The sequence below is a fragment of the Chenopodium quinoa genome, unplaced genomic scaffold (genome assembly GCF_001683475.1).
Source record: "Chenopodium quinoa cultivar QQ74 unplaced genomic scaffold, ASM168347v1, whole genome shotgun sequence".
Lineage (NCBI taxonomy): Eukaryota > Viridiplantae > Streptophyta > Magnoliopsida > Caryophyllales > Amaranthaceae > Chenopodium > Chenopodium quinoa.
In genome coordinates, this window is record NW_018743292.1 from 10833194 (window position 1) to 10859375 (window position 26182).

General features: G+C 30.9%; 2 protein-coding genes across 2 annotated transcripts; both read right to left on the reverse strand.

Annotated features, from left to right (window-relative positions):
* Nucleotides 1-1231: 1231 nt before the first annotated feature.
* Nucleotides 1232-4420, reverse strand: LOC110735951 (FRIGIDA-like protein 4a). Its single transcript, XM_021916123.1, has 5 exons — nucleotides 4147-4420; nucleotides 2300-2960; nucleotides 1763-1901; nucleotides 1656-1663; nucleotides 1232-1541 (listed from the first exon to the last, which is right to left on the reverse strand). Exons 1-5 carry the CDS (start codon nucleotides 4418-4420, stop codon nucleotides 1232-1234), a joined length of 1392 nt encoding a protein of 463 aa, XP_021771815.1.
* On the reverse strand, nucleotides 2445-5408 carry LOC110736071 (putative leucine-rich repeat-containing protein DDB_G0290503). Its single transcript, XM_021916216.1, has one exon. It carries the CDS (start codon nucleotides 5387-5389, stop codon nucleotides 4421-4423), a length of 969 nt encoding a protein of 322 aa, XP_021771908.1. The 5' UTR covers nucleotides 5390-5408; the 3' UTR covers nucleotides 2445-4420.
* Nucleotides 5409-26182: the final 20774 nt, after the last annotated feature.

The following is a 26182-nucleotide window of genomic DNA, read 5'->3' on the forward strand; positions in this document are numbered from 1 at the left end:
CTGCATCATGTTATATCTAACATATCTTTCGTAATCTTTATATTGATCATAATTTGTCAATTATATTTTTAGATTTTATTTTGTTTATAAAAAACTAATTATAATGATAGTTTGATAATGATTATTAAAAATTACCGTGCATGACACAAAAACTAACCTAGTTTTATAAACAAATGTAACCACATCATATCATTCATATGACTAGCCAAAAAATAGACTTGTTAATAATAATACAATTGAAGGATCAACACCACCAAACTATATTGACCTAAAATAATTCAAAAGAATTGGGCTATAGTCAACCCTACCGTAAGTTGTACACATTTTTTTAATTTTTTTTTTCCCTTTCTTATTTGATAATTAAATGAGCAATTGTCATAAAAAAATAAGCAAAACATACTCTTGAATGAACCTACCTGAATGTAGGTAACAATCTCTTGTGTAAATACTTAAAAGAATCGTGTTAGTGTATATTTTCTGAATAATAATTTTAAACTCCAGTATCATTTGAATAAAGAGGGTTGACAATGAGATTCTTCTTAGCAGATTGAAGAAAGGATCATATCACTCAAAATAAATTGATCACCTGGGACATCAGTAACACTTTTGAACATTTCCAATTCAGATCGCCTCAAACGATAAATTATATTTACCTTTTGTTCAAGATATATACATACACGGCTTACCACACAAACGAGATGACTATGGATGTATGTTTTCTAGGCGTTATAAGCAAAAAAGCCCAAAGTACAAACACCACCCGAAGGAACCATTTCTTCGTGCTGCTTCCAAGACTTTTAGCAAACGAAATGACAATGGATGTATCTTTTCTAGGCGTTATAAGAGAAAAAGCCCGGAGTACAAACACCAACAGAAAAAACCATATCTTTGTGCTGCTTCCAAAACTTTTAGTCCTACGATAATAAATCTTTCACAAGCATAAAGACTATAAGAGGCAACTCTACTTCTGCCATCCCTAATTGCAGGCCCTGTTTATTTATTAAGTAAATACTTCATCCCAAAATTAGAGCCACATGTCTAAATCTAGAAGATCAACATACCAACACTCATATTTCCCTCAAAATGATAGTGGTGTAAAGGTAGATCAAAGGTCCAGCAGCAACTCCAAAATAGCCCAGAAGACACAATGAGCAAATACGATACATGGCACCGAACTAATAACTTGCTAATTGGTAGCAGGTAAATTTATAGGTTTCTTTGAGATTGGCCTTCAAATAACATTTACCTTAAAAATCTTTCTTTGCTTCCTGGACTCCATGGAATTCAAAGTGTGTTTCTTCCCCATCGCCAAATGTGACTGATCAAAGCCAGGAAGAGCAACTCCCTTCCTTTCTGAGTCTGAAATATTCTTCTTTACTGTCAATATGCTTTCAGCATTCGCCTTTCCTTCCATCTCCTTCTCTAATAGCTTTATGCGCGATTCCAGAGGAGCAGGTGAAAAGCTTGGACTCGAGCTTGAAATTGGAAATGCATTTAAGCAAGGCTCTGAGGGCAGATAATTCCATGTTGACAGCATCATTCTGCAGCAAGTTTAAACTACGAGATCAATCCAAGAGAACATTGAAAATGACTATCCAAAAGCAAAAGTCATTAGGCGCAAGCATAATGAAACCTTGAAAGTCTTGAACTTATACATTGCATTCTGTTATAAATGAAAATCTACAACGATACTTGCTAATAAAAGTAGCAATCAAGAAAGGAGAGGAAAGATATGGAAATAGAATGATTTTAGCAAGAATACCAAAGCGCTGTCACTGCCTTTCTTGACCATTTCTCTCTTCTGTACGAACTCCAAATGGCCTTTCAGTAGAGGAACTGGTGGGAAAGTATCTTCCAACTTGAATGCACATATGTACACAACTGCTTGAAGTTTCTCCTCCCTTGTAATTAGAGATTGGATATAGATTTGGACAAACAAGAGACAAGCATGATTGATATAGATTTGGAGAGAGCTAGAATATTTCATTATAATAATTGCTTTTAGAAAGGCTTACAAGTGTAAAACGAAATACGCAAATAGTTAAGTATATACAAAGAATGGGATAATAACAAGTGAAAGGGTAGAAGCTAGTCAAATTCCACAAAGGATCGGATAATAACTCATATACAGCTTATAAGGTAAGTTATATTCTATGAGTAAAATAGCCATATTGCCATGCATCATGATTCCATTGGAAGTGTACAAGCAAATGAAGCAATCAAGGAAGGACAGACTGATATTATTGTAAATGTATATTAATCATTCAAAATTAAATGACATTAAGGTCAATATGAGTACTTGTTAACCTCTTTCAATAGATGGGTTTTGTCAGGAGTAAAGCCATCAGTTCTACTAAATTTCAGATGGAGATGCATGTAGAGATTCAACATACCTGGAATTTTCTTCTCCAATCCCAATATCTGGCACAAATATACGCCTTGTCCGGACAGAAGAGCCTCACTCTCAGTAAAGAAGGCCCTTAGATGTGAAAAAAGTTCATTTGCATCATATGACTGTGCTAAGTCGTATGTGGCTAAAAACTGCAGGAAGGCAAATGTATCAAGACGATGAATATAACCCTGCTTAGCGAAAAAATCTCTCCACTTGATGCTGAACTTCATTGCATCATCTTTTAAATGTGGTGTTACACTAGTGTTTAGTAATAGCAATGCTCCTGACAAAGTTGTGCAACAAGCAATATAAGGCTGTCTAAGCGTACTTTCTGACTCGACCAACTCATAAAAACTTTGAATCACATTAAAAACAAGCTTTGCTGGATCTGGTGACAACTGAAGAGATTCAGATATATCATCACGCATATTATATATGTCCTTGCAGTGTAGCTTAATTAGGTAAGATCTCATGCCATATGTGTCCATATTCCTGCACAACAATTGAATCTCACAGCACGCCACTGGCTTAGGTTCTCTGGTTTTTGCAAGTGCAGAACTTGTAGGCCCTATGCAAGTGTTGAAAGAACAGCAGTAAGCATTTAAAATTATACAAAGTTTGCCAAAGAAGAAAGATATAGATGTGCAAGTGGGAAGGTCAATGGAAGTAATGATAAAGTAACAGTAAGCGTAGAATGTTCTACTAAAAGTGACAAGGAAGAAAGATATACAAACCATATTCAAGTGTAGAAAGAGCAAATTAAAAAATCAATATAATTCCAAGAGATACTATGACAATAACCAGACTTAAGAAACCAAATGAAAAGATAATGTCAATGTTCAAAAATACAACTAGGATTTTGGAAATTAAAAACAAAAAGATGAACAAAACCCATTAAAAACTAGAACAAAGCAACAGATATCTTGTCTTTGGCAATCCAGCAAAGCATACTAGTTCCCCAAGAATATCAAAAAATGAGACACACACACAATGCTGAATGTTTTAATAACAGAACAGTTTAGACCAAGAACAAGGTTTTTACTCAAACCACACATTCTGAACTCCATGAGTCACCAATACCTCAAACTCTGATATAATTTCCCTATATTCAAGACACAAAAGCAATGCAAGTCACTTCCTCCTCCTCCCCAACCCTTTCATCCAAAAAAAACCTCTCCTATGAGAATTCAGAATACATTTATGCATCTCTTATGGTCTTAGACCTTTGCCGCAACCATTACCATTGGTAATACATACATAATCCAAACCAAGATGGTAAAAGTCAATCTTAATTGGAGATATCTACAACAATAAAGCCTAGTCCCAAAAATCCAAAAAGATTGGGGTCGGCTAACATGAAACTTCATAAGGATAATTTGGAGATATAAGCAATGAATATAGATACCAACTGGCTAAGCATGTTTAAGTTTCGGGATCAAATCCCATGAACATCTCTGCCCTTTGTAGCTCTACAATCCAATACCCCAAAGAAAGATATGAATAAAATTAATCTCATTCACCTACTTCATCAATATTATCACAAAAACACCACCATGATCAATGTAATCAACAAACAGCCTTAGTAAAATCATTCAACTTGAATATACATATATGCAAATATATTCAACCTATTTAGTAAACAAATCTTTCTCCATCAACTGCATCAATCATTAAAACAAAAAATTAAAAACCAAATAATACGAAATAATTAATTAGCAAAAAGAAGGTAACTTTATGATATAATAATGCCAAACTTGTTAAAAAATCAATATCTTTGCCTCGTTCATTCAACATTTTCTCTCTACAATCCAACTCTCGACAACGATCATCCATCTGTTTTTCCCTCTCCTCCACCACTTTTCGACGCTCTTCAATTTTTCCCTCCATCACCTTCACCTCCTCCATCATCGCCTTTTTCATTTTTGCCATTTCGCAACGTTTCACCACCATTCCCTTACAAACCCCGTCAATTTGCGCCACTTTCACTTCAAATGCATCAATCTTCTCATTCATCTGTTCTTCTCTCATCTACACCTCATTCATCTTTTCATTCACAGCATTCTGTAGCAATTCAACCTCTTTCAAATACTTTTCCCTCATTTCATTAATCTCCTTCTCCTTCAACTTAACAGAATTGAATAATTCATCCATTTCCTGCGTTGTCGATCGCAACTCCAATTCTTTACCCTCCAACACTTGATAACGCTCATCAATCTCCTTCTCTTTACCCTCCAACAGTTTGCTTCTCTCATCATTCTCCTTCTCCTTCGATCTAACAGCACTGTACAATTCATCAATTTCCTTCTCAGTCAATCCCAATCTTTCCTCCTTTTCTTCCAACAAAACAAACCTCCTATTCACTTCCTCCGAAAATTCCTTCAATTTTATTTCCTTAGCATCCAATTCATCCCCTCGCTCATTCATCACTTCCTCCCTCAATCCCACCTTCTCCGCCGCCGCCTTCGTTTCCTTCTCCCTCGCAACAACCTCATTTTCCCTCTCCTCCACCGCCTTCCGCCGCTCCGAAACCCTAACCTCCGCAACATCCACCGCCTTAACACGCTCAAAACCCTCGGCAAACTGCTTCTCGCAAACCTCCACCTTCTCAACACGCTCTGCAATCTCTCTCCTCTGCAACTCCAAACACTCACACCACTCCTTAACCTGCTTCTCCCTCATTTCCACACCTTCAATCCTCTGTTTCAGCGAATTCTCTTCAACCTCCAGATTCTTCTGCCGATTCTCAACTTCCTTCTTGAAATTCTGAAGCCTAATTCTGTTCATGTTAATTTCTCTGTCCTTTGACTCAACCACATTGACTTTCTCCTCCACCGATCTGTGAATCGTTCCGATTGAGCTCTGCAAACGTTTCCACTGCTCCCCGAGTGTAATGATTGAGAAAGAGTGAGACTGTAAATCCTGAAACGTTTCACCGATTTTCTGCAGTAACATTGTTGCAACTCTTAAATCATTTGTAATATTATCCGAATTAGACATGATTAATCCCAATTTTTGACTGGAAAACAAAAACTGAACTTTAAAAACTTTGAATTTTCACAAGAATTTATCATAAAGTTTCCAGCTTAGATTTGAAAATGGAGGAAATGATATAGTGTGTGGTGGACTATTGACCGTGGTAAATATGGTAATGAAGGTAAAAGAGTAAAGCGTGATGAACAAGCTTCAACATCTTATTGGTTGATTAATGCGGTTACTTTTTGTTTTACCCCGTATTTGTGAATCCATTTGACGCTTTACAATCTTTATTCAATGCAAAAAACTTACGGAGTACTGTACTCTGTAGTCCGTATAATTTGATACTCCGTACTACGTACAATTTTTAAAAAATATTAACATAAACTAACTTTGATTTATAAACTAGATTAGTGTCCGTACGATGCACAATAGTAATAATATTTTTCTCATAATGAATTTTGATATAATATAAAAATGAGGCAACTCATTTGGAATAAACAAATGCAATGCATATAGAAAAATAAAATAATAAGGCAAAATTCATTAAAACTACAATTGAGAAAGCAAAAAAATTATTGTTGATTAGTTGAGTTGAAAATATTTAAAAATAGTATACATTATATTACATTAATAATGCATATTATTTCCAATAAACTATATCATCTAGTGACTATATGACTAAAGACTTGTTAATAAATGCCTTTTAATAAACATTAAAACATTAATCAAACAACAAACTAAAATCTACAGTAAAACTATTAGCACAACATACATATAAATATATAAATTACAAATTAAATAATATATATTCTTTATATCCAATAAAATAACTTCAATGGAAATAAATACTGCTTAGATCATTAAAGGCAACAACAATCAATAATTAGGCAACACTAACCTATATTATTAGTAGTACATTTTCTGTTTAAGCATTGATGCTCTACATAATATCGTCTCTCTTTGTTATTATATAAAAATGTGTTTGAACGCTATCCAATAATTCTAGTTTGATCAGTGTTTGTTTATTGTCTTAAAATTTTATTTGTCGATGATAGCTATTTATCCATAAAAATAAAAAAAATAAAATAAATAAAAGAAACACAAGAATATGTCACTTGTCACTATGCCCGACGTGTTTTTTAAAATGCAGCTTATTTATGAATGTCGAATGTGATAAAATTATTATCTCAATAAAGTGTTTCAACAAAAGATATAACTTTTTTGTATTTACTAAGATATTAAATTTTTTTTTAATAATGTAATAACAAAAAATTATTGATATTTTACATTTTCGAATTAGACATATAATATAGTTGTCGAACACAACATTTATTTTATGGTCATATCTAATACTCCATTAGTCTAATAAACAAAATAAAAAGGAATTTGAAAAAAAAAATTAAAGTGATGTTTTAAAGTAATTTTCTTAATATCAATTACTTCTATATGAATCAGTTTTATTATTACTTTTTCGAAAAAAACTCAATAATACTCGTTTAAAAGATAATTAAAAAAGAGTTGGAAAACTATTTTAGGTAAATGTGCATGGAAAATTTTAGAACACAATAAATAGGAATACATTTTATATAGAGATAATATATAAGTTTGGAATAATATTATTATAGTTTTATTATATAAATATTCCAAAATAAAATATTTTTTACTAAAAGGGGAGGGCGAGTTTTGGAAGGAAAAAACAGCACCAGGATGTGACACATGTCATTCCCGGTGTCTGTTTTAGTATTAAGTTATTATTATTGATGAGTAAATCTAACAAAACCTTAAATAATTACATTATTTGATTTATTTCTAATAGATTAGCAACTAGTCAAAATCAGTTATTTGAATTTGACCCAAAAAATATACTCTCTCCGTCCCTTTATTTTTGCCCCATTGCCATTTTTGGGGTCAAACTTTAAAAGACCATAAATTATCGTTAATCTATAAAAGATAATTTAGTCATGTGTGGTTTTGTTAAATTCGTCTCATTGTATATTTTATTAATATCACGTTTTTATAATTTTTACGTGTATTGAAATAAAGATATAGACGTTTAAATAAGCGTCTTGGAGACCGCGCATAGTCAAATTAAATGGGACAAAAAAATATGGACAGAGGGAATAATGAAGCAAATATATTTTTTTGACATTTTTCGAGGAATAGAATGAGTACAAATTTTAAAATTCAATACAACCATGAAGCGTTTGATAAGGCATAAAAATAAAGAGGTTGAGAATAAATAGGTGAGATAAAGATAAAAATAATGATTTCCTTGTTTGGTATGGGTTGAAATTTGAGAATTAAGTAATAACTTACTTTTTTATTTTATTTTTTTTTTGAACAAAAAGTAACTTATGTAACTATTCTTACTAACTAGATCTAAGCCCGTGCAATGCACGAGTCTCTATTAATTATTAAATATAACATTTAATATTCAATCGTAATAACAAAAATATTAATACATAATATTACTATATTTATTTAATCTTATACAATTAGGGTTCACAAATATATAAACATCGTATATTTTTTAATTTTTTTTTTGTTTAAACAACAAAACAAACTATATGTATTTATTTAACCATTTTTTTTTAAATTGTGTACAAGGTGAAACATATTATCTTCTAGCCTTCCATCATCCTTTGTAAATCAATCGTTGATCGTGCCGGTTAACAAGTTGCATGATTAAATACGCCCCATTACAAATTTAACATCCTTGCAAAATTAACACTTATGGCTGACTTCTTTATTATGATCACCGTTCATTTCATTCAATAATTTCATGGTGTTCAAATTCTAGAATTTACCACTTTGCCTGCAAAAGTTTTACGTGTATTTATGTGGGATATTAGATAAGTTTATATAGGATTGAAAATATACTGAATTAGTGGTGATAAATTATATTATTAGATATGATAAATTTTGTTAATGTCATCTTTTGGCCGAATAAATAATAAATGATGAACTTTTTTTTTTGGCTAGAACAAAGAGAAAGAATATATTTTTAGTTTCAAAGATTTTTTTCTTATTTTTTGTATCTAATCCAAAACTGATTTTTTTTTTAATTGAACATAATTTCATATTTTTTTATAAAATATTTTATGATAATCACTTCCCATATTTCAGTATTTTTTTTTATCTAATCCAATTTTAAACATGAATTTCAATTCATTTTTCAAGTTCAATAGTGTTATATATATATATATACATATATATGTGTATATATATATATATATATGTGTATATATATATATATATGTGTATATATATATATGTGTATATATATATATATATATATATATATATATATATATGAAATAAATTGTTTCTTTTCTTATATTTAGATAAAATTTTCAATATGAAAAGATAATATTTTATTTTGTAATTAATTTAAACTTTTAATTCTAGTCTGTGGCGCTTTAAAATAATAATCCTACGTGGCATAATCTTATACGTAACGCTCTACAAATATTAATCCTACATGGCTCTCTAAGAAATTTTTAAAATTCAAAATCCTACGTGTCTCTCTAAAAACTCGGGAAAAAACTCCCCTTTGTATATATATATACTAGTTTTGTGCCCGGGCGATGCTCAGATGGTTGATAAAAGTTTAGGATAAATTTTTTGATTGGATATTAAATACGGTCATATAATCCCTTAATAATGCAGGACATTTAGACATAAACTTATTTTCAATGATTCTCTATTATTTTTTAAATAAACTAATATATTATAAAATGATCTTATTCTAAAGAACTTTTTAAAACGAATTTTATGATAGAAATAGTATCGAGTAATAAGATATTTATTAAAACTTATGATTATTTTGTATATATGAAATATTAGAAGTATATCGATAATAAAACTCTATACAACATTTTTATCTTTAAAAATCTATCCAAACTTCACTCACGTAGCATCATATGTGTCACAATAATACCTATTTGTCGCCTACGTGGCATGACACTTGGCGAAAAACTGGAATGCCAAGTGTCGCTATCTCGTGGTCTGGCTGCGAGACCGACTTTATTTATTAGTGACTAGTTTTGTGCCCGGGCGATGCCCCGGATTGTTGATAAAAACTTAAATCATTTTTACTAATTAAGTCTTATTTTTATTAATTCTCTATTATTTTTTAAAAATAAATTAAATATATTATAAATGGATCTCGTTTAAAAGAACTTTTTAAAATGAATATTATGATGGAAATAGAACCGAATTATAGGATATTTATTAAAAGTTAGGATTAATTTTGTATATATGAAAAATTAGAAGTATATCGATAAAAAACTCTATTTAACATTTTTATCTTAAAAAATCTATCCAAAAATCGCCTACTTAGCATCAAATGTGTCACAAAAATACTTATTTGTCGCCTACGTGGCGCGACACTTGGCAAAAAACTGAAATGTTAACTATCATTGTCTCGTGGCCTGGCTGCGAGACCGACTTTATTTATTAGTGATATGATATTATAGTTTTGTGCCTGGTCGATTCCTAGATTATTAATAAAATTTTAGAATAAACTTTTGGCTTGAATGTTAAATATGGACATATAACCCCTTTTGATAATGTAAGATATTTAGACATACGATATCATATAATAGTGTATTTTTTGTAGTTTTGTTTGTAAATAAATATCAATGTTATTATTGACTTGAAATTAATGTTATTAAATTTAAATTATTTTTACTGAATTGAAAGTATTTTTACCAAATCAAAATTATTTTTACGGATTAAAACTTATTTTTATTGATTCTCTATTATTTTTTTAATTAAATTAAATATATTATAAATGAATCTTATTTTATAGAACTTTTTAAAACGAATTTTATGATGGAAATAAAATCGAGTTATAAGATATTTATTAAAAGTTAGGATTAATTTTGTATATATGATATATTAGAAGTATAGTGATGATAAAACTCAATGCAACAATAATTTTATCTTAAAAAAATCTATCCAAGAATCGCTTACAAAACATCATATGTGTCACAATAATACATATTAGTCACCTACGTGGCGCGACACTTGGCGAAAAACTGAAATGTCAAGTGTCGATGTCTTGTGGCCTGGCCGCGAGACCAGCTTTATATATTAGTGATATGATATTAGATGTTTTCCTCTTTCCTCCTCCTTTCTTTCATTAAGGGTAAAACAGTCTTTAACCTCTAAAAAAATTATATACACCCAAGTGCAAGATACACTCAAGGGTATTTTTTGCTCATTTTAAAATTTAAAACTGAGCAAAAAAATCGAAAATGAGCAAAAAAATAATAATAAAAAAGTACCTTGTGATACACCTACCTCTATGTGTACTATGGTGTATATAAAAGGTGTTGACCTATCGACTATATTCCCCATTCTTCTTTGCTATAGAAATTGAGGGATACGACTATATTTTATCCCCTATTTTACGGGATAGCATATTTCATCTCAAACAAAACAATTAAACAGGGATAATTGGACTTGTGGAATTGTAAATCTTTATCCCATTAATTATCCCCATAAATAAACTTGTTGCTACTATACAAGTGTACACAATTGTACTCAGCATGTCATGCCGTACAACCTCTCATAGAATTTTATCGAAGATTTTGGATGTGTTAAACAACATGTAGTAATTGCTATAAAAATAAAAATAAAAATAAAATATTTGGGGCTTTTTACCTGTGAAATACAATAAAACCCTTTTTTTTTTAACGGATCCGATAAAAGCCCTTTTAAAATTAACATGGAGTTAAAGTTTAGGAGAGGGGAGCCTAGGTTTTTTTTTTTTTTTTTTCCGCAATTAGTTCTAATTCTAAATGTATTTTGTCAATCAAAGCTAACCTTAGATAACTAACAGAAATTTAACCAAATGAGCTCATTTATGGTATATTTGTGAAGATTTAAAGAGCTAGTGTCATGAATGAGAATTTCTTTTTTTTTTTTCCCCACCATTGAGAACTTTGTTAAGTTCAAAGCCGCCAATGGAAATTTCCCTTAATAAAATGATCAACATAAAATCTAAATTATGGGTTAAAATGTCTAATTCTAGAAGAGAGATAATGTCGGTCGAATGACACCAATTATCTAACCAAAATAAGATCGTAGATCCATTTATTACTTGCCAATGAATACCTTTCAGTAAAAGCGGACGGATTTGAAGGATTTTCGTCCAAATTCAAATGGCTGAGCAGTTAGCACTGTTATTCAAACAGAGATTTGTTATGCAAGTATTTGGCACTATCAGCTTGAGCCCATAAGTTGTTAGGTTCTGACATAATATTCCACCCTAATTTTAGCAAAAACGGTAGAATTAATAAATAACATCAGATTTCTGAAGGCAAGACCACCTTAATTTTAGCAGAATGAGGAAAATCACTTAAAAGAAATTTGATCACCTGGGACTTCAGGGCATTTCCAATTCGACATCGCCTCAAACTATAAATTCATTACCTTTTGTTCAAGATAAATACATATACAGAGTACAACACAAAAACGAGATAAACAATGGCTGTGTTCCTTCTAGGAGTTATAAGAGAGAGAGCCCGAAGTACAAACACCACCCCACATGAACCATTTCTTTGTGCTGCTTCCAAAACTTGAGTCCTGTGATAATAAAAATCTTTACCAAATGTGACTGATCATTCCCCTTTTTCAAAATCTGCACACAAGCTAGATTGTCAAGCTGCACCTCTAGTTGTTTCATTTGCAGATTTTTAGCAAGCTCTATGCCTCTAATGACAGCCATGATTTCAGCTTTGAAGGCTGTACAATGCCCAAAGTTGGCTGTGAAACCCGAAATAAATTGGCCCTCTTGATCACGTATAATCGCACCTCCTCCTGCAGGGCCAGGGCCTAGGCTCCCTTTAGCTGCACCATCTGTGTTAAGAACATACCACCCAACATCAGGTCTTTGCCAAGAAATATTGACCTCCTGCTTGCTGCTTTGTGCTGAACTTTGCATTTCTTGTTGATTTTGTAGACTACGTATAGTCTCAGCTACTCTTATTCGTATAAAAGCGCCTACATCAACAGGAATCTCATCTCCTCTGTTATGGACACGGCAATTTCACCATCTCCAAAGCCACCACAATGTAACACCAAAGATTGTCAGCCAATCATCCGAATATTTGCTCGAGTCTTTGAGATTGCAAGTCAGCCAATCCTTAAGAGACCCCTGCACAAATTGAAAAAACAGGGTAGGATGAATTAATTTGCGCCATACTGCTTTGGCTGCTGGACAATCCCTTAATATGTGCAATGTTGATTCCTCATTCGCACCACACATATAGCATTTCAGGTTGTCCATTAGCTTGCGCTTGTACATGTTCACATTGACCAAGATATGGTCATGACACGCTAACCACATAAAAGCATCTTCCAGCTTGAATGCACATATATACGCAACTGCTCGAAGTGTCTTTTCCTCACTCGTAATAAGAGATTGGATAACATCTATTCAAAAAAAGAATGTTTTGGTATGCTGTCAATAAGCTTAAAAATTATATGGTTTTTCTATATAATAACCCTCTAAATTTTACTTTTCTGCGTTGTGCTCTTTCATTTAAAATTTTCACACTGTAACCCCAAAATACATTTAATTTCTATATAGTAACCTTGCTGTTATCCCGCTGTTAACAAATTCTGTTAGTGGGGCTCACTTTCCACTTATTAATATTTTTTTTATAGATTTGCGTGTTGGAGATTGTTCCGTTAAAGGTTTTGGGGGCTATTTTGTCCCCTAAGCATCCAAATTGAGCTCAGATTTGGGAAAAAAAACACATAAACGCCTCTTTTTACGTATTAAGAAATATCTCGATTTGCGTGTTTATGTGTTTAATACGCAAAACGAGGCATTTACGTTATTTTTTTGCCAAATTTGAGCTCAATTTGGTCCCTTAAGAATCAAAATAGCCCCCAAAACTTTTAACTAAAAAATTTCTAACACGCAAATCGATAAATGTTATATTTTGACCGTCACAAAATTTTAGTAAGTGTTACATTTTGACTGTCACAAAATTCAATCTCCTTCTCCGTACCATATCTTTAATTCAATCTTTCATACTCCCTTTGTGTTTTAATATGTGTTACATTTTACCGTCACAAAATTTTAGGCAATTTAATTGACTTAAATAAAATAAGAGGAAAGTGGGGTATTTAGAGTATTAAAAAATTATACAAAAAAGATAGTAGGGTTAATAGTTTATTGAAAAGTAACGAATGTGAGAGGAAAAAAAAAAGTAGTAGCGAGTTTAAGTGGGGACCATGATAGGAGAAATAGATATATTTTTAAAAGTAACTTTTTACCAAAAAAAATGTAACACTTAACGTTCATATTTGATAAGTGTAAACTTATTAAAACACGGAGGAAGTAATATGTAATTTATATGTAATGATAATTAAAGATACTATTGTTCAAAATTTTGCATCGATATAAGTACAAAGTTATAATACGGCAATACACACTTACAAAAAGAGGAAGGAGTACTAATGCTCATATGCAGAAAATAAAAAATTAAAAAAAAAAAAAAGATAAAAAAATGTACATGATAAAAAAAATGATGCTCCCTTCAATTCATAATAATCTTTCTTTTACAATCATGTGATTATTAAAATGAAATACAGTCTTTTAAATTTGTCTCTAAGTATAAGAAAAAAAACATATGCAAATGAGGTCTAGTTTGATTCATATCAGTGGGTACAATATTAATATCTAATTTTTATCATTTATGCTAATGTGAAATTGAAATACTTAGCGATCAAAAAATTACTATCGATATACGTAAATAGGAAGATTGTTGTAAAACGGATAGAGTAATAGAAAGTACTTCCTCCATTTCTTTCTTTAACTGTACCATTTGGGATTTCACACTATTCACACAACCTCTTTTGACCATCTTTTGCGATTTATCCGTAAAGAAAAATATAGTCATGTGGGATCTCTTAATATTCGTCTCGACGTCTACTTTTCAATTATCAACTTTTTATAATTTTTACTTAAGTATAATTAAATATATTAATGGCCAAAGTATTGCATCGGCAAGCGTGAAATGACAAATGGTGCAATTAAAAAAACGGAGGAAGTATATATTATAAAAAAAATATGTATATCCAAATTTTACAATTTTTGTTAATTTGAGATTAAAGATACTTGTTGTATAATATTTACATCGATTACACATAAACGAGAAGAATATTACGAAATGGAGGTAGTACTTTATATTTCGTCTTTCCTTTTTTATCAGACCAACTTTCACTTGTACACTATTCACCATTTCTCCTTTGACGGTTTTTAAGGAAAAACATATTCATGTGAGATTTTGTTAAAATCGTTTCAATATATGTACTATCATAATATTTAACTTTTATAAATTGTCCCAATAAGAGTTAGCATAATGTACAACTTTTATGATTTTTATTTATGGAGAATTATAGTTATTGATTGTTAAAATTTTGAATTGACAAGTGTGATAAATGAACGGAGAAAGTAGTATATATCCATTATTAAAAAAATCTATAAGGAAGAAGTATATTTTAGGCCAAAAATTGTAATTATTGATATTATAATCCCCTTGTTAATACTATGTATAACAACTCTAATTTATTATGTTAATTTTCTTTCTAGAAGCTTGATTTATATGTTAAATATGACTTGAAATCTAGTACAATGGCAAAGGGCCAACTTCAAACGCACATATCTCTCAATCCAAAAGTGATCTTGAGATGATTCAAGTTGGAGGTGATAGTTTGTTTCAAGAGCTTTCCAGTGATAGGTCATATGTCCAATTTCGATAAGAAACGAGAAAGTTATGGCTGTTTTACGAAAACCTGACGAAGCCGAAAACTTGCGACGAGCGGATGAGCTATAGCTCGGCCCTATGAAGACTTGCGGCAGGCTTGAGCTAGCTACCGAGCTATAGCACGGTAGTTCGGTTCTTCTAGGATAATTATGGGATATTTCCTAAAATTATATCTTTTCTTTAACGGCTATTTGAGTATTCCTTGGGGAATAATTTAGGGTTTCTTTAGGGTTCCTTATGTTATATAAGGAGTCATTGGGTTGACAATTAGAAGTGCTAAAAAAAGTAATTAGCCTAGCCAATTCAAGCCAATATGTAACTCTATTGAGATATTTTGTAAGATGGAGAGTGTTGTATCTCCTTTATTTTATCTCTTGTTTATTCTCCATGAAAGCTAATAAGAATATAATATCCCTTACCCTATGCACGTAGGTCTTGTTGACCGAACCACTTATATTTGTGTGTTCATCTCATCTATTTTCTACTTTATTTCTCAAATTTATGTTTTATATATTGTTGTCTATGTTCCGCGCATATCAAACACATGACCTAAATCAATCGATCTTCATCTATTTCCTAACATTATATACATCCTCTCTAACACAAATTAATGGAGACATATTTAATTATATCTTTACAAATAATAATAAAAATCCTTAGTACAACAATTATAGACAAAATAGGAGAATGAATTAATTAAAAAATTTGAATTATGTTTGAATGTTAGAGAAACTCCAATGGTTGTAGTTAGGGACTTGCTTGCAATATTAAATAATCCCTAACTACTGGCTTAATGACAAGGGTTAAAATGGTCGCTACAATCTAACTCTCAATCAAACAATACTTATACGAACACCCTATAACCAAGTACAATGGCAAATAAAGGTTCGGTCCACGAGGAACGAGAGTAATTGCAAATCAATCTTAAACCTAAGCTAGTTCGAAATCAATGGAAAATGGTGTTCTAAAATAATACTAATAAGATGGAATAAATCAATAAACTAAGACACTAGGGAGAGCGGGAATCCGCCTAACCATTGGTAACTAAGCAACAAGGAATCACAGAGACAAACGGGATATGCAAAGACTATAATTCTGATCAATATCATGTGATAGGAAGACAACGGGCAATACTAAGCTTGGATTTCTCATGCACTTAACATTACTCGATACATAATCAAACCACATTCAATAATGAAATACTCAATTCACAATCTCTTGTTCAAATCAAGAATATCATGCAATCAAATTCAAGATTCTAGGTTAGCTACTCCTATTATAATGAATTAACATGCAATCGCATATAATCAATTTAATCACAATCCGTTTATCAAAATCAATCCTCAATTACATAGATTACCTAGGCCGGGTTTCATCCCGAAACCCTAGCTAGGAGACTACTCACACATATTCATAATCAAAGCAATAATGAATTCCAAAAGCATAATAGATATAAACATGAATTCTGATTAAGGAATAATAAAGCTTGATTAATAAACAAGAATGAATAATACCAATTGTATTGATGCGAATCAATGGAAAAGTTCAGAACTTTGATATCCGTCGTCAATGAATAATACAAAGAATCTTCGCAAATCTTGCTTCAAATCAATCCAAGAAAACTAAAATCTCTAGAAATATCTCTAAGAAAACTAATGAATCTCTAATACTAAGAACGTTCTCCAATAACTCTCTACAAAGGCTCTCAAAACTATCTCTAAAACTGTCTGAGGAATCCTCTTAAAGTTGGGCCTTATATACGTCTTCTAATGCGGAGAAGTCAAGCGCGCAGTTAACCCTGGATCAGCACGGCCGTGCTAGCTTGTCAGTAAGTAAACCGGATTTCTTCTTCAAATTGGCACGGCCGTGCTATATATGGCACGGCCGTGCATCTTCCTGGCACGGCCGTGCTAAAAATGACACGGCCGTGCTGAATATGCTCTAGCACGGGGCTCATACTGAAGCTGACACGGGCACGGGCAACATTTGGCACGGCCGTGCTAATGGCCTGCACGGCCGTGCTGGTGCGTGGATACTGACACGGCCGTGCTATTGGCTTGCACGGCCGTGCTGCCTTGCCTGGGGTTGCTTGCTTATAGGCCAGCACGGGTGTGCCTATGGTAACACGGCCGTGCTGCCTGTGCTATGTAATCAATGCACGGCACTTGAACTTCCTTAACTCCTCGGACTTCGGTCAAGGCTAGCTCGGTTACGCATCAAGGGCTCAGGATCCGATTAAAATGGGTTGATATTACCTGAAAACACATAAAAAAAACAAACCGAAAACCCGTGAAGCACGTAATATGGGGAACGTAAGCATAACAAGGTAATAATCGGCCAAAACGGCCCCAAATACATCCAAAATCATCCTAAAATATGCTCTAAAGCGCGCCCTAAAGTGCGCTTGTCACTTAATCATTGGAGCTAGTAAATGCAATTAGCTTGGCCAAGCTTGGAAAAAAACTTGCTAAAATAAAACAAATTAGAATAAATAAAATGAAATTTATCAACGTAAATCAAGGAGGTGTGGTCCATTTAAATAGTAAGATATTACCAAACCATTGGAGCTAAAATGACAATTAGCTTAAAAGCTTATGTGGCATGGTAAGCTAATTTGACAATTAGCTTGCCGTTGGAGTTGCTCTTATTGGTGCTCAGATTGCTCACGTCGGTTGACAAGATAAAGCTCTACTAATTAAAAAATAAAAAAGAAAGAGGATATACATGAAATTTTTCCAAAACAAATTACTGTTCAAATACCCTTTTCAACCAAACCTACAATTCTCTTTTTAGTATTGTATAGATTTGTATGGAAAAAAAAAATTGTTTTAGATTATTTAAATCAGGAAAACAAATTTTTTTTTAAATCATACTAAGATATTATCATAATCTTTGATGTTCTAATGCAAATGAGTAAATCTAACAAGAAATATACGGAGTATTTTGTTTTTGATTATTTCTTATAGATTAGCCAGAATTAGTTTTTTAATTTTGACCTCAAAAAATATATCCGTATTTCCGTAATGGGGCATTTTAAGGGATGGAAGCTTTGAAGGAGTACAAATTTTATAATCCCATACAATGATGGTTTACTTTGTTTGGTATGAGTTGAGAATTAAGGCTCCGTTCAATTCATCTTATTTTTACTGAGCTGAAATTATTTTTACTGAATTGAAATTATTTTTGCTGAATTTAAATTATTTTTACTAAATTAAAATTATTTTTACTGAACTAAAATTATTTTTACTTAATATTATTTTTGTAAAATGAAGTGAACAGAGCCTAAGTAGTAAACTTACTTAACTACCCTAACCAGTTTTTAACCTCTCAGTTTTATCCCCAATTCTTATATGTGTCCCCCCGATTGAGAAATTAAGGATAGGACCCTATTTTACCCCTATTATACATGATAGCATATTTCGTCTTAAAAAAACATGGAATAATTGGACATGAGAAATTGTAAATCCTTATCTCACAAACTTGCTGCTATTTTGAAATTTTGTAAAAGTGTATACAATTTTACTCCCTACACAATTATCCCACAAAACAAACTTGCGTACAACTTCCTATACAAATTTATTGAAAGTTTTGGATGAATTAAATAATACGGAGTAAATGCTATCTTCAACATCCACTTGGCCTTGTTTGGTAAAGAGTTTTTTGGAAAACTTTTAGCTTATTTATCACTGTTAGAGTTTTGACCATTTTAAAAAGCTAATTTGGGTGTTTGGTAAATAGCTTATTAAAAGAGTTTTTTAGTCCAAAAAGCTCTTTTTGAAAAAGCTCATTTTAAGAGTTTTTTGCAAATAGGTTATTGAAAAATTAGCTTTTTGGGTATTTGATACACTAAAACAGCTAATAATAAACGTCTATTTACCAAACACTTTTACATAATTAGCTATTTACAACTAACTAGTCAAATAAGCTAATATAACAAGCCAGTCAAATCAGTTAATACAATCAGCTAAAAGCTTACCAAACAGCGCAATATCTACTCTCACAACTAGCTTATGCAACAATTAAGTTTACCTGAACACTCCCAAATTTTGATACTTTTCCGCTATATTTTTTGACAAACGAGGAATTTTGTTTTTTTAGTACAAATTTTCTAATGTGCTTTGTTTTCTTTTATTTGGAGATCAACAATATGTATGTTGAAGTTTATCCTACCAAATAACACATGTAAGTGCCTCACATCGAAAAAAGAAAAGAGGGTGAAACACTTTATAAGGGTAAGGGGCTACTCTTTCTATTGCTATATGGTTTTGAGATGGAACCTCCTTTGGATTTATAAAGTGGACTATCTCTATTGGTTTGCGGTGCGACCCAAACCCTTATTTAACAATGTAAAACTAGTACCAAATCTATAGCGGGTCCGTAGTTTTACTGCAAATTACTTAACTATCCTTACTAACTTTTCTCCACTTTCCTCTTCCTTCCCTTTCATTAATGTTTTTCACCTTTTAATTTTTATTCTCAAACCTTATACTTGTCCCCCCTTATTATAGAAATAGAGGGATAAACCCCTATTTTGTCCCCATCCCTTTTATATGAGATAACTTATGTCCCCTCAAACAAAAAAACATGCTATCTAGGCCTAGATTAAAAGGTATTAGTAAGAAGAAAAAAAATAAAGGATTCAAGAAAAGAAAATCATCATAAATCATAAAAGTTTTCAAGTTATAGGATAGGGAAAAAGTTTTTGTTATCATACTCGTACTTCTTCTATTTGAAAGTAGTTGACATCTTTGCACATCAAATCATCAATGCCCCTAACATGACATCCTTGATGTTTGACCTTTATTAAGGAGATAATTTATTGATTACTTTTTATTTTTAAATAATTAATTTGATATTTTTAGCTAGGGGCTGTAATATTTTGTTAGAAATCAATTATCTTATTTGGACTAACTAAATTAGTGTTAATTATAATTAGATTGTACATATAAGATCACACAAATTAATATTGGATTGGATCAAAGTACACTAAAACGGTAAAACCGTAAAGGTTTACAGACTTATAGTGGTGGACCAAATCAAAAGGAGTTATATTAGGGTTAGGAAATTGTTTTGCAAGTAACCTAATACATCTTATAAATAGAAGGAAAAATACACTTTAATAATCCCAACGGCGATTTAATTTTAATAATTTCAAGTTTATTATCTAATAATCCCAATTAAGGTTTTTTTTTAATTTTTTTTAATCACCACGTGTCAACACATGAATGGTCCAAAATTAAAAAATTTATAAAAATATAAAAAATTAAAAAATAAAACAAAAAATTCCAGCCACCCTTTCCCACCCCCTAACCTAGTCGGAACCCAAACCCCAGCCCCTAACCTCGCCGGCAACCGGCCAGAAAACCCCCCACAACCACCAAATTGGCTAGCCGACCTCTACCAGACATTTTCGACCCCCGAACGAAACATACCACCCAACCCACCCCGACCCCCAAAACCACCGAAAATGGCAGTGAAGCTCCCACCAAGAACGACGAATGCTCAACACTGCCATTGACTTCGATTTTGGCGTAGTTAAATTCACAAAATGCGCCATAAAATCCCCAACAACAACGATTAAGAACGAAAATTGCAGCAGTGGCGGGCGGAAGAGGAAGAGAGAGAAAATCGAGGTGAGAGAAAACGGAGGCTTTGGGGGTCTAGGTGGGTGGTTTCGGGGTCGGGAATGAGTGGTAGAGGACGGCCGAACTCTTTCGTGATTATAGAGGTTTGCCCGGCCGTTTTCCGTCAAGGTTAGGGGGCGGAATTAGGGTTCTGGCGAGGTTAGGGCAGGTGTGGTGGAGGAAGTGCAGCGTGATGGGCTGCTACTTGGCTTTGGTGGGAGCAGGGGATGGTGATGTTGGTTAGTTGGTGCGATGTAGGTTAAGAGTTAGAGTGGTGGAGGTTAAGGGGGGCAGCAGTCAAGTTTTTTTTTTTTTTTTTTTTTAATTTTAGACCAATTACGTGTTAACACGTGTCATGGTAACCTGTTATAACAGGTCGTTGACTTGGTGTTGATTGGTTGGGACTATTGGAGGCAAACATATAGCATAGTTGGGATTATTAGATAATAAACCTTAGTTGGGATTATTAGAAATAAATCGCCCATAATTGAGATTATTAAAATATATGTTTAATTATGTTATGTCATATTTGTTATATTAGGGTTAGGAAATTGCTTTGCAAGTAACCTAATACATCTTATAAATAGAAATTATGTTATGTCATATTTGTTACATACAACTCTAAATAATATTGTTAGCTAACACCCCTCACTTTAAAAGGATTACAAGCTTGAGGGAGTAATACACGCATCAAAGGTGTATTTTAATTAACTACTCGTATGATTCATATTAATTGGTGCATGACATCCCTATTACTACTTTACTAGTAGATGTTAAAGAAAGTGATTCTTGGAATTTTGTTAGTCATATCTTGATCCTTTCATGTGCCACCTTTGTAATTTTTTTTTTTTTTTAAATAACCACCTTTGTAACTTTGTTCACCCTAGTTGACTTAAACCTATTTTCGCGATATTTTTTAAAATATATTTTGTTTTGAGAAAGTTTTAAAATATCAATCAATAACTATATACTAAAAGACACACCAGGAATGATACTCCTTATTTTCTGGTATGTCCATAGGTTTTTTTTTATTTTTTTTTTTATTTTTAAGAAATAAAACTCCTCCTATAAAACTTTTATTTTAGAAAATTATTAAATAATAATAATTGTCATACTGAAGCGTATAAAATAAGTAATGATCTTTTTCATTCTAAAAATGGATATGCGACTATCTAAGGGATGTGTTTTGGCAACATATAATTACTTAAAGAAATGCAATCTTTGAAAATACTTTTTTTAAGAATATAATCTTCAGTTACTTGACAAGAATCACTTAATTAGGCAAATAAAACATTATTTGTATCATCTTCTTCTACTATTTAGTATTTTTTTGAGGAAACTTCTTCTACTATATATTTATCATATACAATACAACAAAAGGATTGTAATTCCTATAGAAATTAAGAATTAAAAGACACATGAGATAAATGTTAATGCTATTTTTTTTTTATCTTTTTTCTTTTAAAAAAAATATATGTTACTGTAGTGACTAACATTTTAAAATAATTTTCAATTCTTTTTAATTAAATATAAAGAAAAATTAATAATGAATATTATAATATATGGTGCGTGATACACTGATACGACACCTAACCTAGTATTTTATGATGTTAAAGTTGTGAATTTTTTTTATTATTATTTATTTACAAATTTTTATCTAAAAACTAATATAGTATTATTACCTTCTTGTCAAAGGTTTAAGATAGATATAATTTTGTGCAATCATTGTCTTATTATTATAGATTTTCAAGATTAGTGTTTTTTTTTTTTTTTTTTCATATTGTATGATTGTATTATATTTGTCAAAAAAAAAAAAAACAAAACAAAATTGTATCATATATACTCCCCGTTTTTAAATTCTTGCTTCATTTCTACTTTTTGCACTATTCATTTGTCCTACTTTTTGTTTGTGATTTATACATAAGAAAAAATATAGTCTTTTAGGTACTTGTTGAAATCATCTCAATGAATCGTTAGAACTTATACTTATTGATAATTAAAGATATTATTGATCAAAAATTAGCATCGACATACATGCCCAGGAGAAATGGAGCAAGTATTTAAAAACGGAGGGAGTACTTGATAAGTGGAAACAAATACAGTCAAACGACCCATCCAACCAAGGATTTTTTTTTTTTTTTAAAATCTATCATGGAATCACAACTTAGGTTTTTTCTAGGGGCATTTCACAATTTTTTCAAAGGAGGTTCCCCAGTGTAAATAAAGATTTAAAATTATATGATAATATCTTTGAGATCTTGTAGATTATTTGATAATTATCATGTTTTCTAATCTACGCCTCTCTCTATATAAAGAAGACTGTTTCTAGGGTTTTGTAGAGGTTTAGATGGAATAAGTCAAAGACTCTGTCCCCTCTTTGAGAGTTGTAACTCACAAGGTATCAATAAAACCATATTTTGCGTATATAATTTATAGTTTACACACAGATCTAATAAAAACACAGTTATAATTTTTGTCTACAAGGATTGTTCATGATTGTGATTTTATGTGAAACAATTATTTTTAAAATTCAGGTACGTACATGCAGTTTGACTTTTGAAAGTGTGATTTAAATCATATTATTATATATTAAGATCGGTTTATTTTTTATTTTTATTTAATTTTTTAATAATTATTTGAACTTTTTAAATATTATATGAACATCAAATTATTCTAGTTGATGTATACTAATATCTAAGAGAAAAGAGAAGGTTTGGTTTGTAAAGTGGTTTGAGCAGGTATATGGAATGATATCGAGATGGCATGGAGTTTAACTTGATTCTTTATACCATGTGCTTGGTTTTGATGAAGATTGTATTTGCCCGTTGAATTCTACAATCTACACCCATATTTTGTGGGTTTGAGGTATGAGTTTAGATACTTAAATTTACCTTTTTTTTCATTAAATGATTTATGAAAAACAATGTACGATGCACCCTGATGTATATAACAATCCTCGGTTAACATGCAGGGCGTTAGACAACTACTTAAATACATTATCTAAAATAGTACTACTTCCGTTTTTTAATACTTACAACACACTTTTTCACGGTATTAGATTGTTAGGGGTATAATTAGTGGGTCATGAGATTAAAATAAGGATAATAGTACAACTGTTAAATATATATATATATATATATATATATATATATATATATATATATATATATATATATATATATATATATATATATATACTTTTCAATTATAATGTGTTGCAAATACTGTGACATATAATTCTATTTTAGAGAAGTGTTACAAGTATTATAAAACGAAGAAACTATTAAGTTTGGAATGCATGCCAAAGTCACGCGTTAATTTGTGTAATTTATAATTTGATATTTTCACTTTTGATTCTCTTATCTAACACCCATTAGCTTTTTCCTACTTATAATTATCAGGTATCACAATAATTAGACATATTGGATAGTAAGGAAACATAAATGAAGAGAAAAAATTAATTGTATTTTGAAGTTTTGTAAAATAATAAGTGTGATGAATCAATACCTATATAATCCATGTTTGCTTTAATTAATTTTTAAAAATATATATATATATATATATATATATATATATATATATATATATATATATATATATATATAAAATGTTAAGAGGAATTTGAATTCTTAGCTTCACAATAAACTTTATTCAAGTCGATCAAATTTTAATGCTTTTTTTTTTTTTTTTTTTTTTTTTGTTTTTTTTGGGCGTGTGTTACTTTTTCCAAATTGCCCACCTAAGGAGTAAGGTTATTTAAGAGGCTTCGAGAATCAATTTCAATATCAATTAACTATTACTAAAACAGAACGTTGCTGAGGTTATCACGGTTCACATGTCACTCTTATATAAAAAAAAAAAATTCCGTCTAAATGCAAGGATGATTTCATTTTTTTTTTGGAGCTACCATATTTAACAATTTTAAAATTTGAATGTTAGAAGCTTCCACATTACAATTTCAGCCTATCAATTTACCAAAAAAAAAAAATATGAAACAATTATAAATAGCACACTAATGAATGGACTCCTACATTGAAATATATATTAGACGATGTTGAACAGTTATTATAATCATAATTGTGATGAAAATCTAAAATTTTAAAATTACAAATATTTTTGGCATAATTCTTAATTATTTTGATCCATTTTTTTTTAAATATACAAATTATAAAAATAGAATTTATGTATTCTAACATAGTCAATACTAATATTTATTAACAAGAACTCTTACACACAATTTGCCACGTGTCCCATTCCACTTTATTTATTTATTTAATTGAAGCGTTACCTTTTTTTTTTTTAAATTTTATCTTTTATTTCTTTTCCTTTGATTGTCCATCATTCTTTTTCATGTCATTCGTTTTTTTTGGGCCTTTGGTTTTCCTTCTTCCTCAAATTTTAAACAAAAAATCTTTGTGTTCTTGATTACTAATAATGGGGTTGATGGGAGAATCGAATATACAGTTTGTATGTATTATTCTATACTAATTTACCATTTTTGTGATTGATATTACGAAATCAAAGATATGTTTCTCTATAATTTGTTGGTAATAATTTTTGTGAATGTATATTCATATACCAATTTTGTTACGCTTTATTTTGTTATCACTTGTACACATGGACGGTGAATTGGAATGACAAGGCATGGAAAATATTAAGGAAAATTTCTTAACAAAAATATTCACCAAAACCTAATGTTCTCCAATTCCCCTGTTTTCTTACAACACATACGAAGTACATAAGTATTTGGCATTTGATAGGTTCATCCGTTCAATTCTGTTACTACTTAAGTATTTGGGATGTCCTATCTTTTTCTTTGGGATTGCAGACTCGCAGAAGTTGACTAATGTGTTTATTAATATCCAACAAGTATTATTTGATTATATTTTAACTTATGTATAAAGCACAAACATTGTATTGGTCAAAGTGATGCATATGAATAGTGACAAAATCGAATTGGGGCACTTAAATAAGAACGAGTAGAGTACATATTTTGGCTTAAATCCAATCCACAACTAACCTTAATATATGATACATCAACCATTAAATTAAAAAAAGTTAAAAATATATTTTTTCAAAAAATTTAACCCGTGCATTGCATGGGCTAAATACTAATTTTCTTAATTAATTGATGTCATTGATACCGGATTAAATTTATAGGATTTTGGAAGTATATCTTCATTACTCCGTGGAAGTATACTCAATCACAAGAATATAAGATATTGAAGCCGAGGTTATTTCTGTTTACAAGTTGATTTTGATCCGTATTTCCAAATAATCTATCTTTATGTCTGTGAATTTTCATTGGTGTAGAAATATATGAAAAAATTACACTTTGAAAATGATCAGAAAAGAAGACTATACAAAATTTCAATTTTCAATTCAATTTGATTGTTATAATT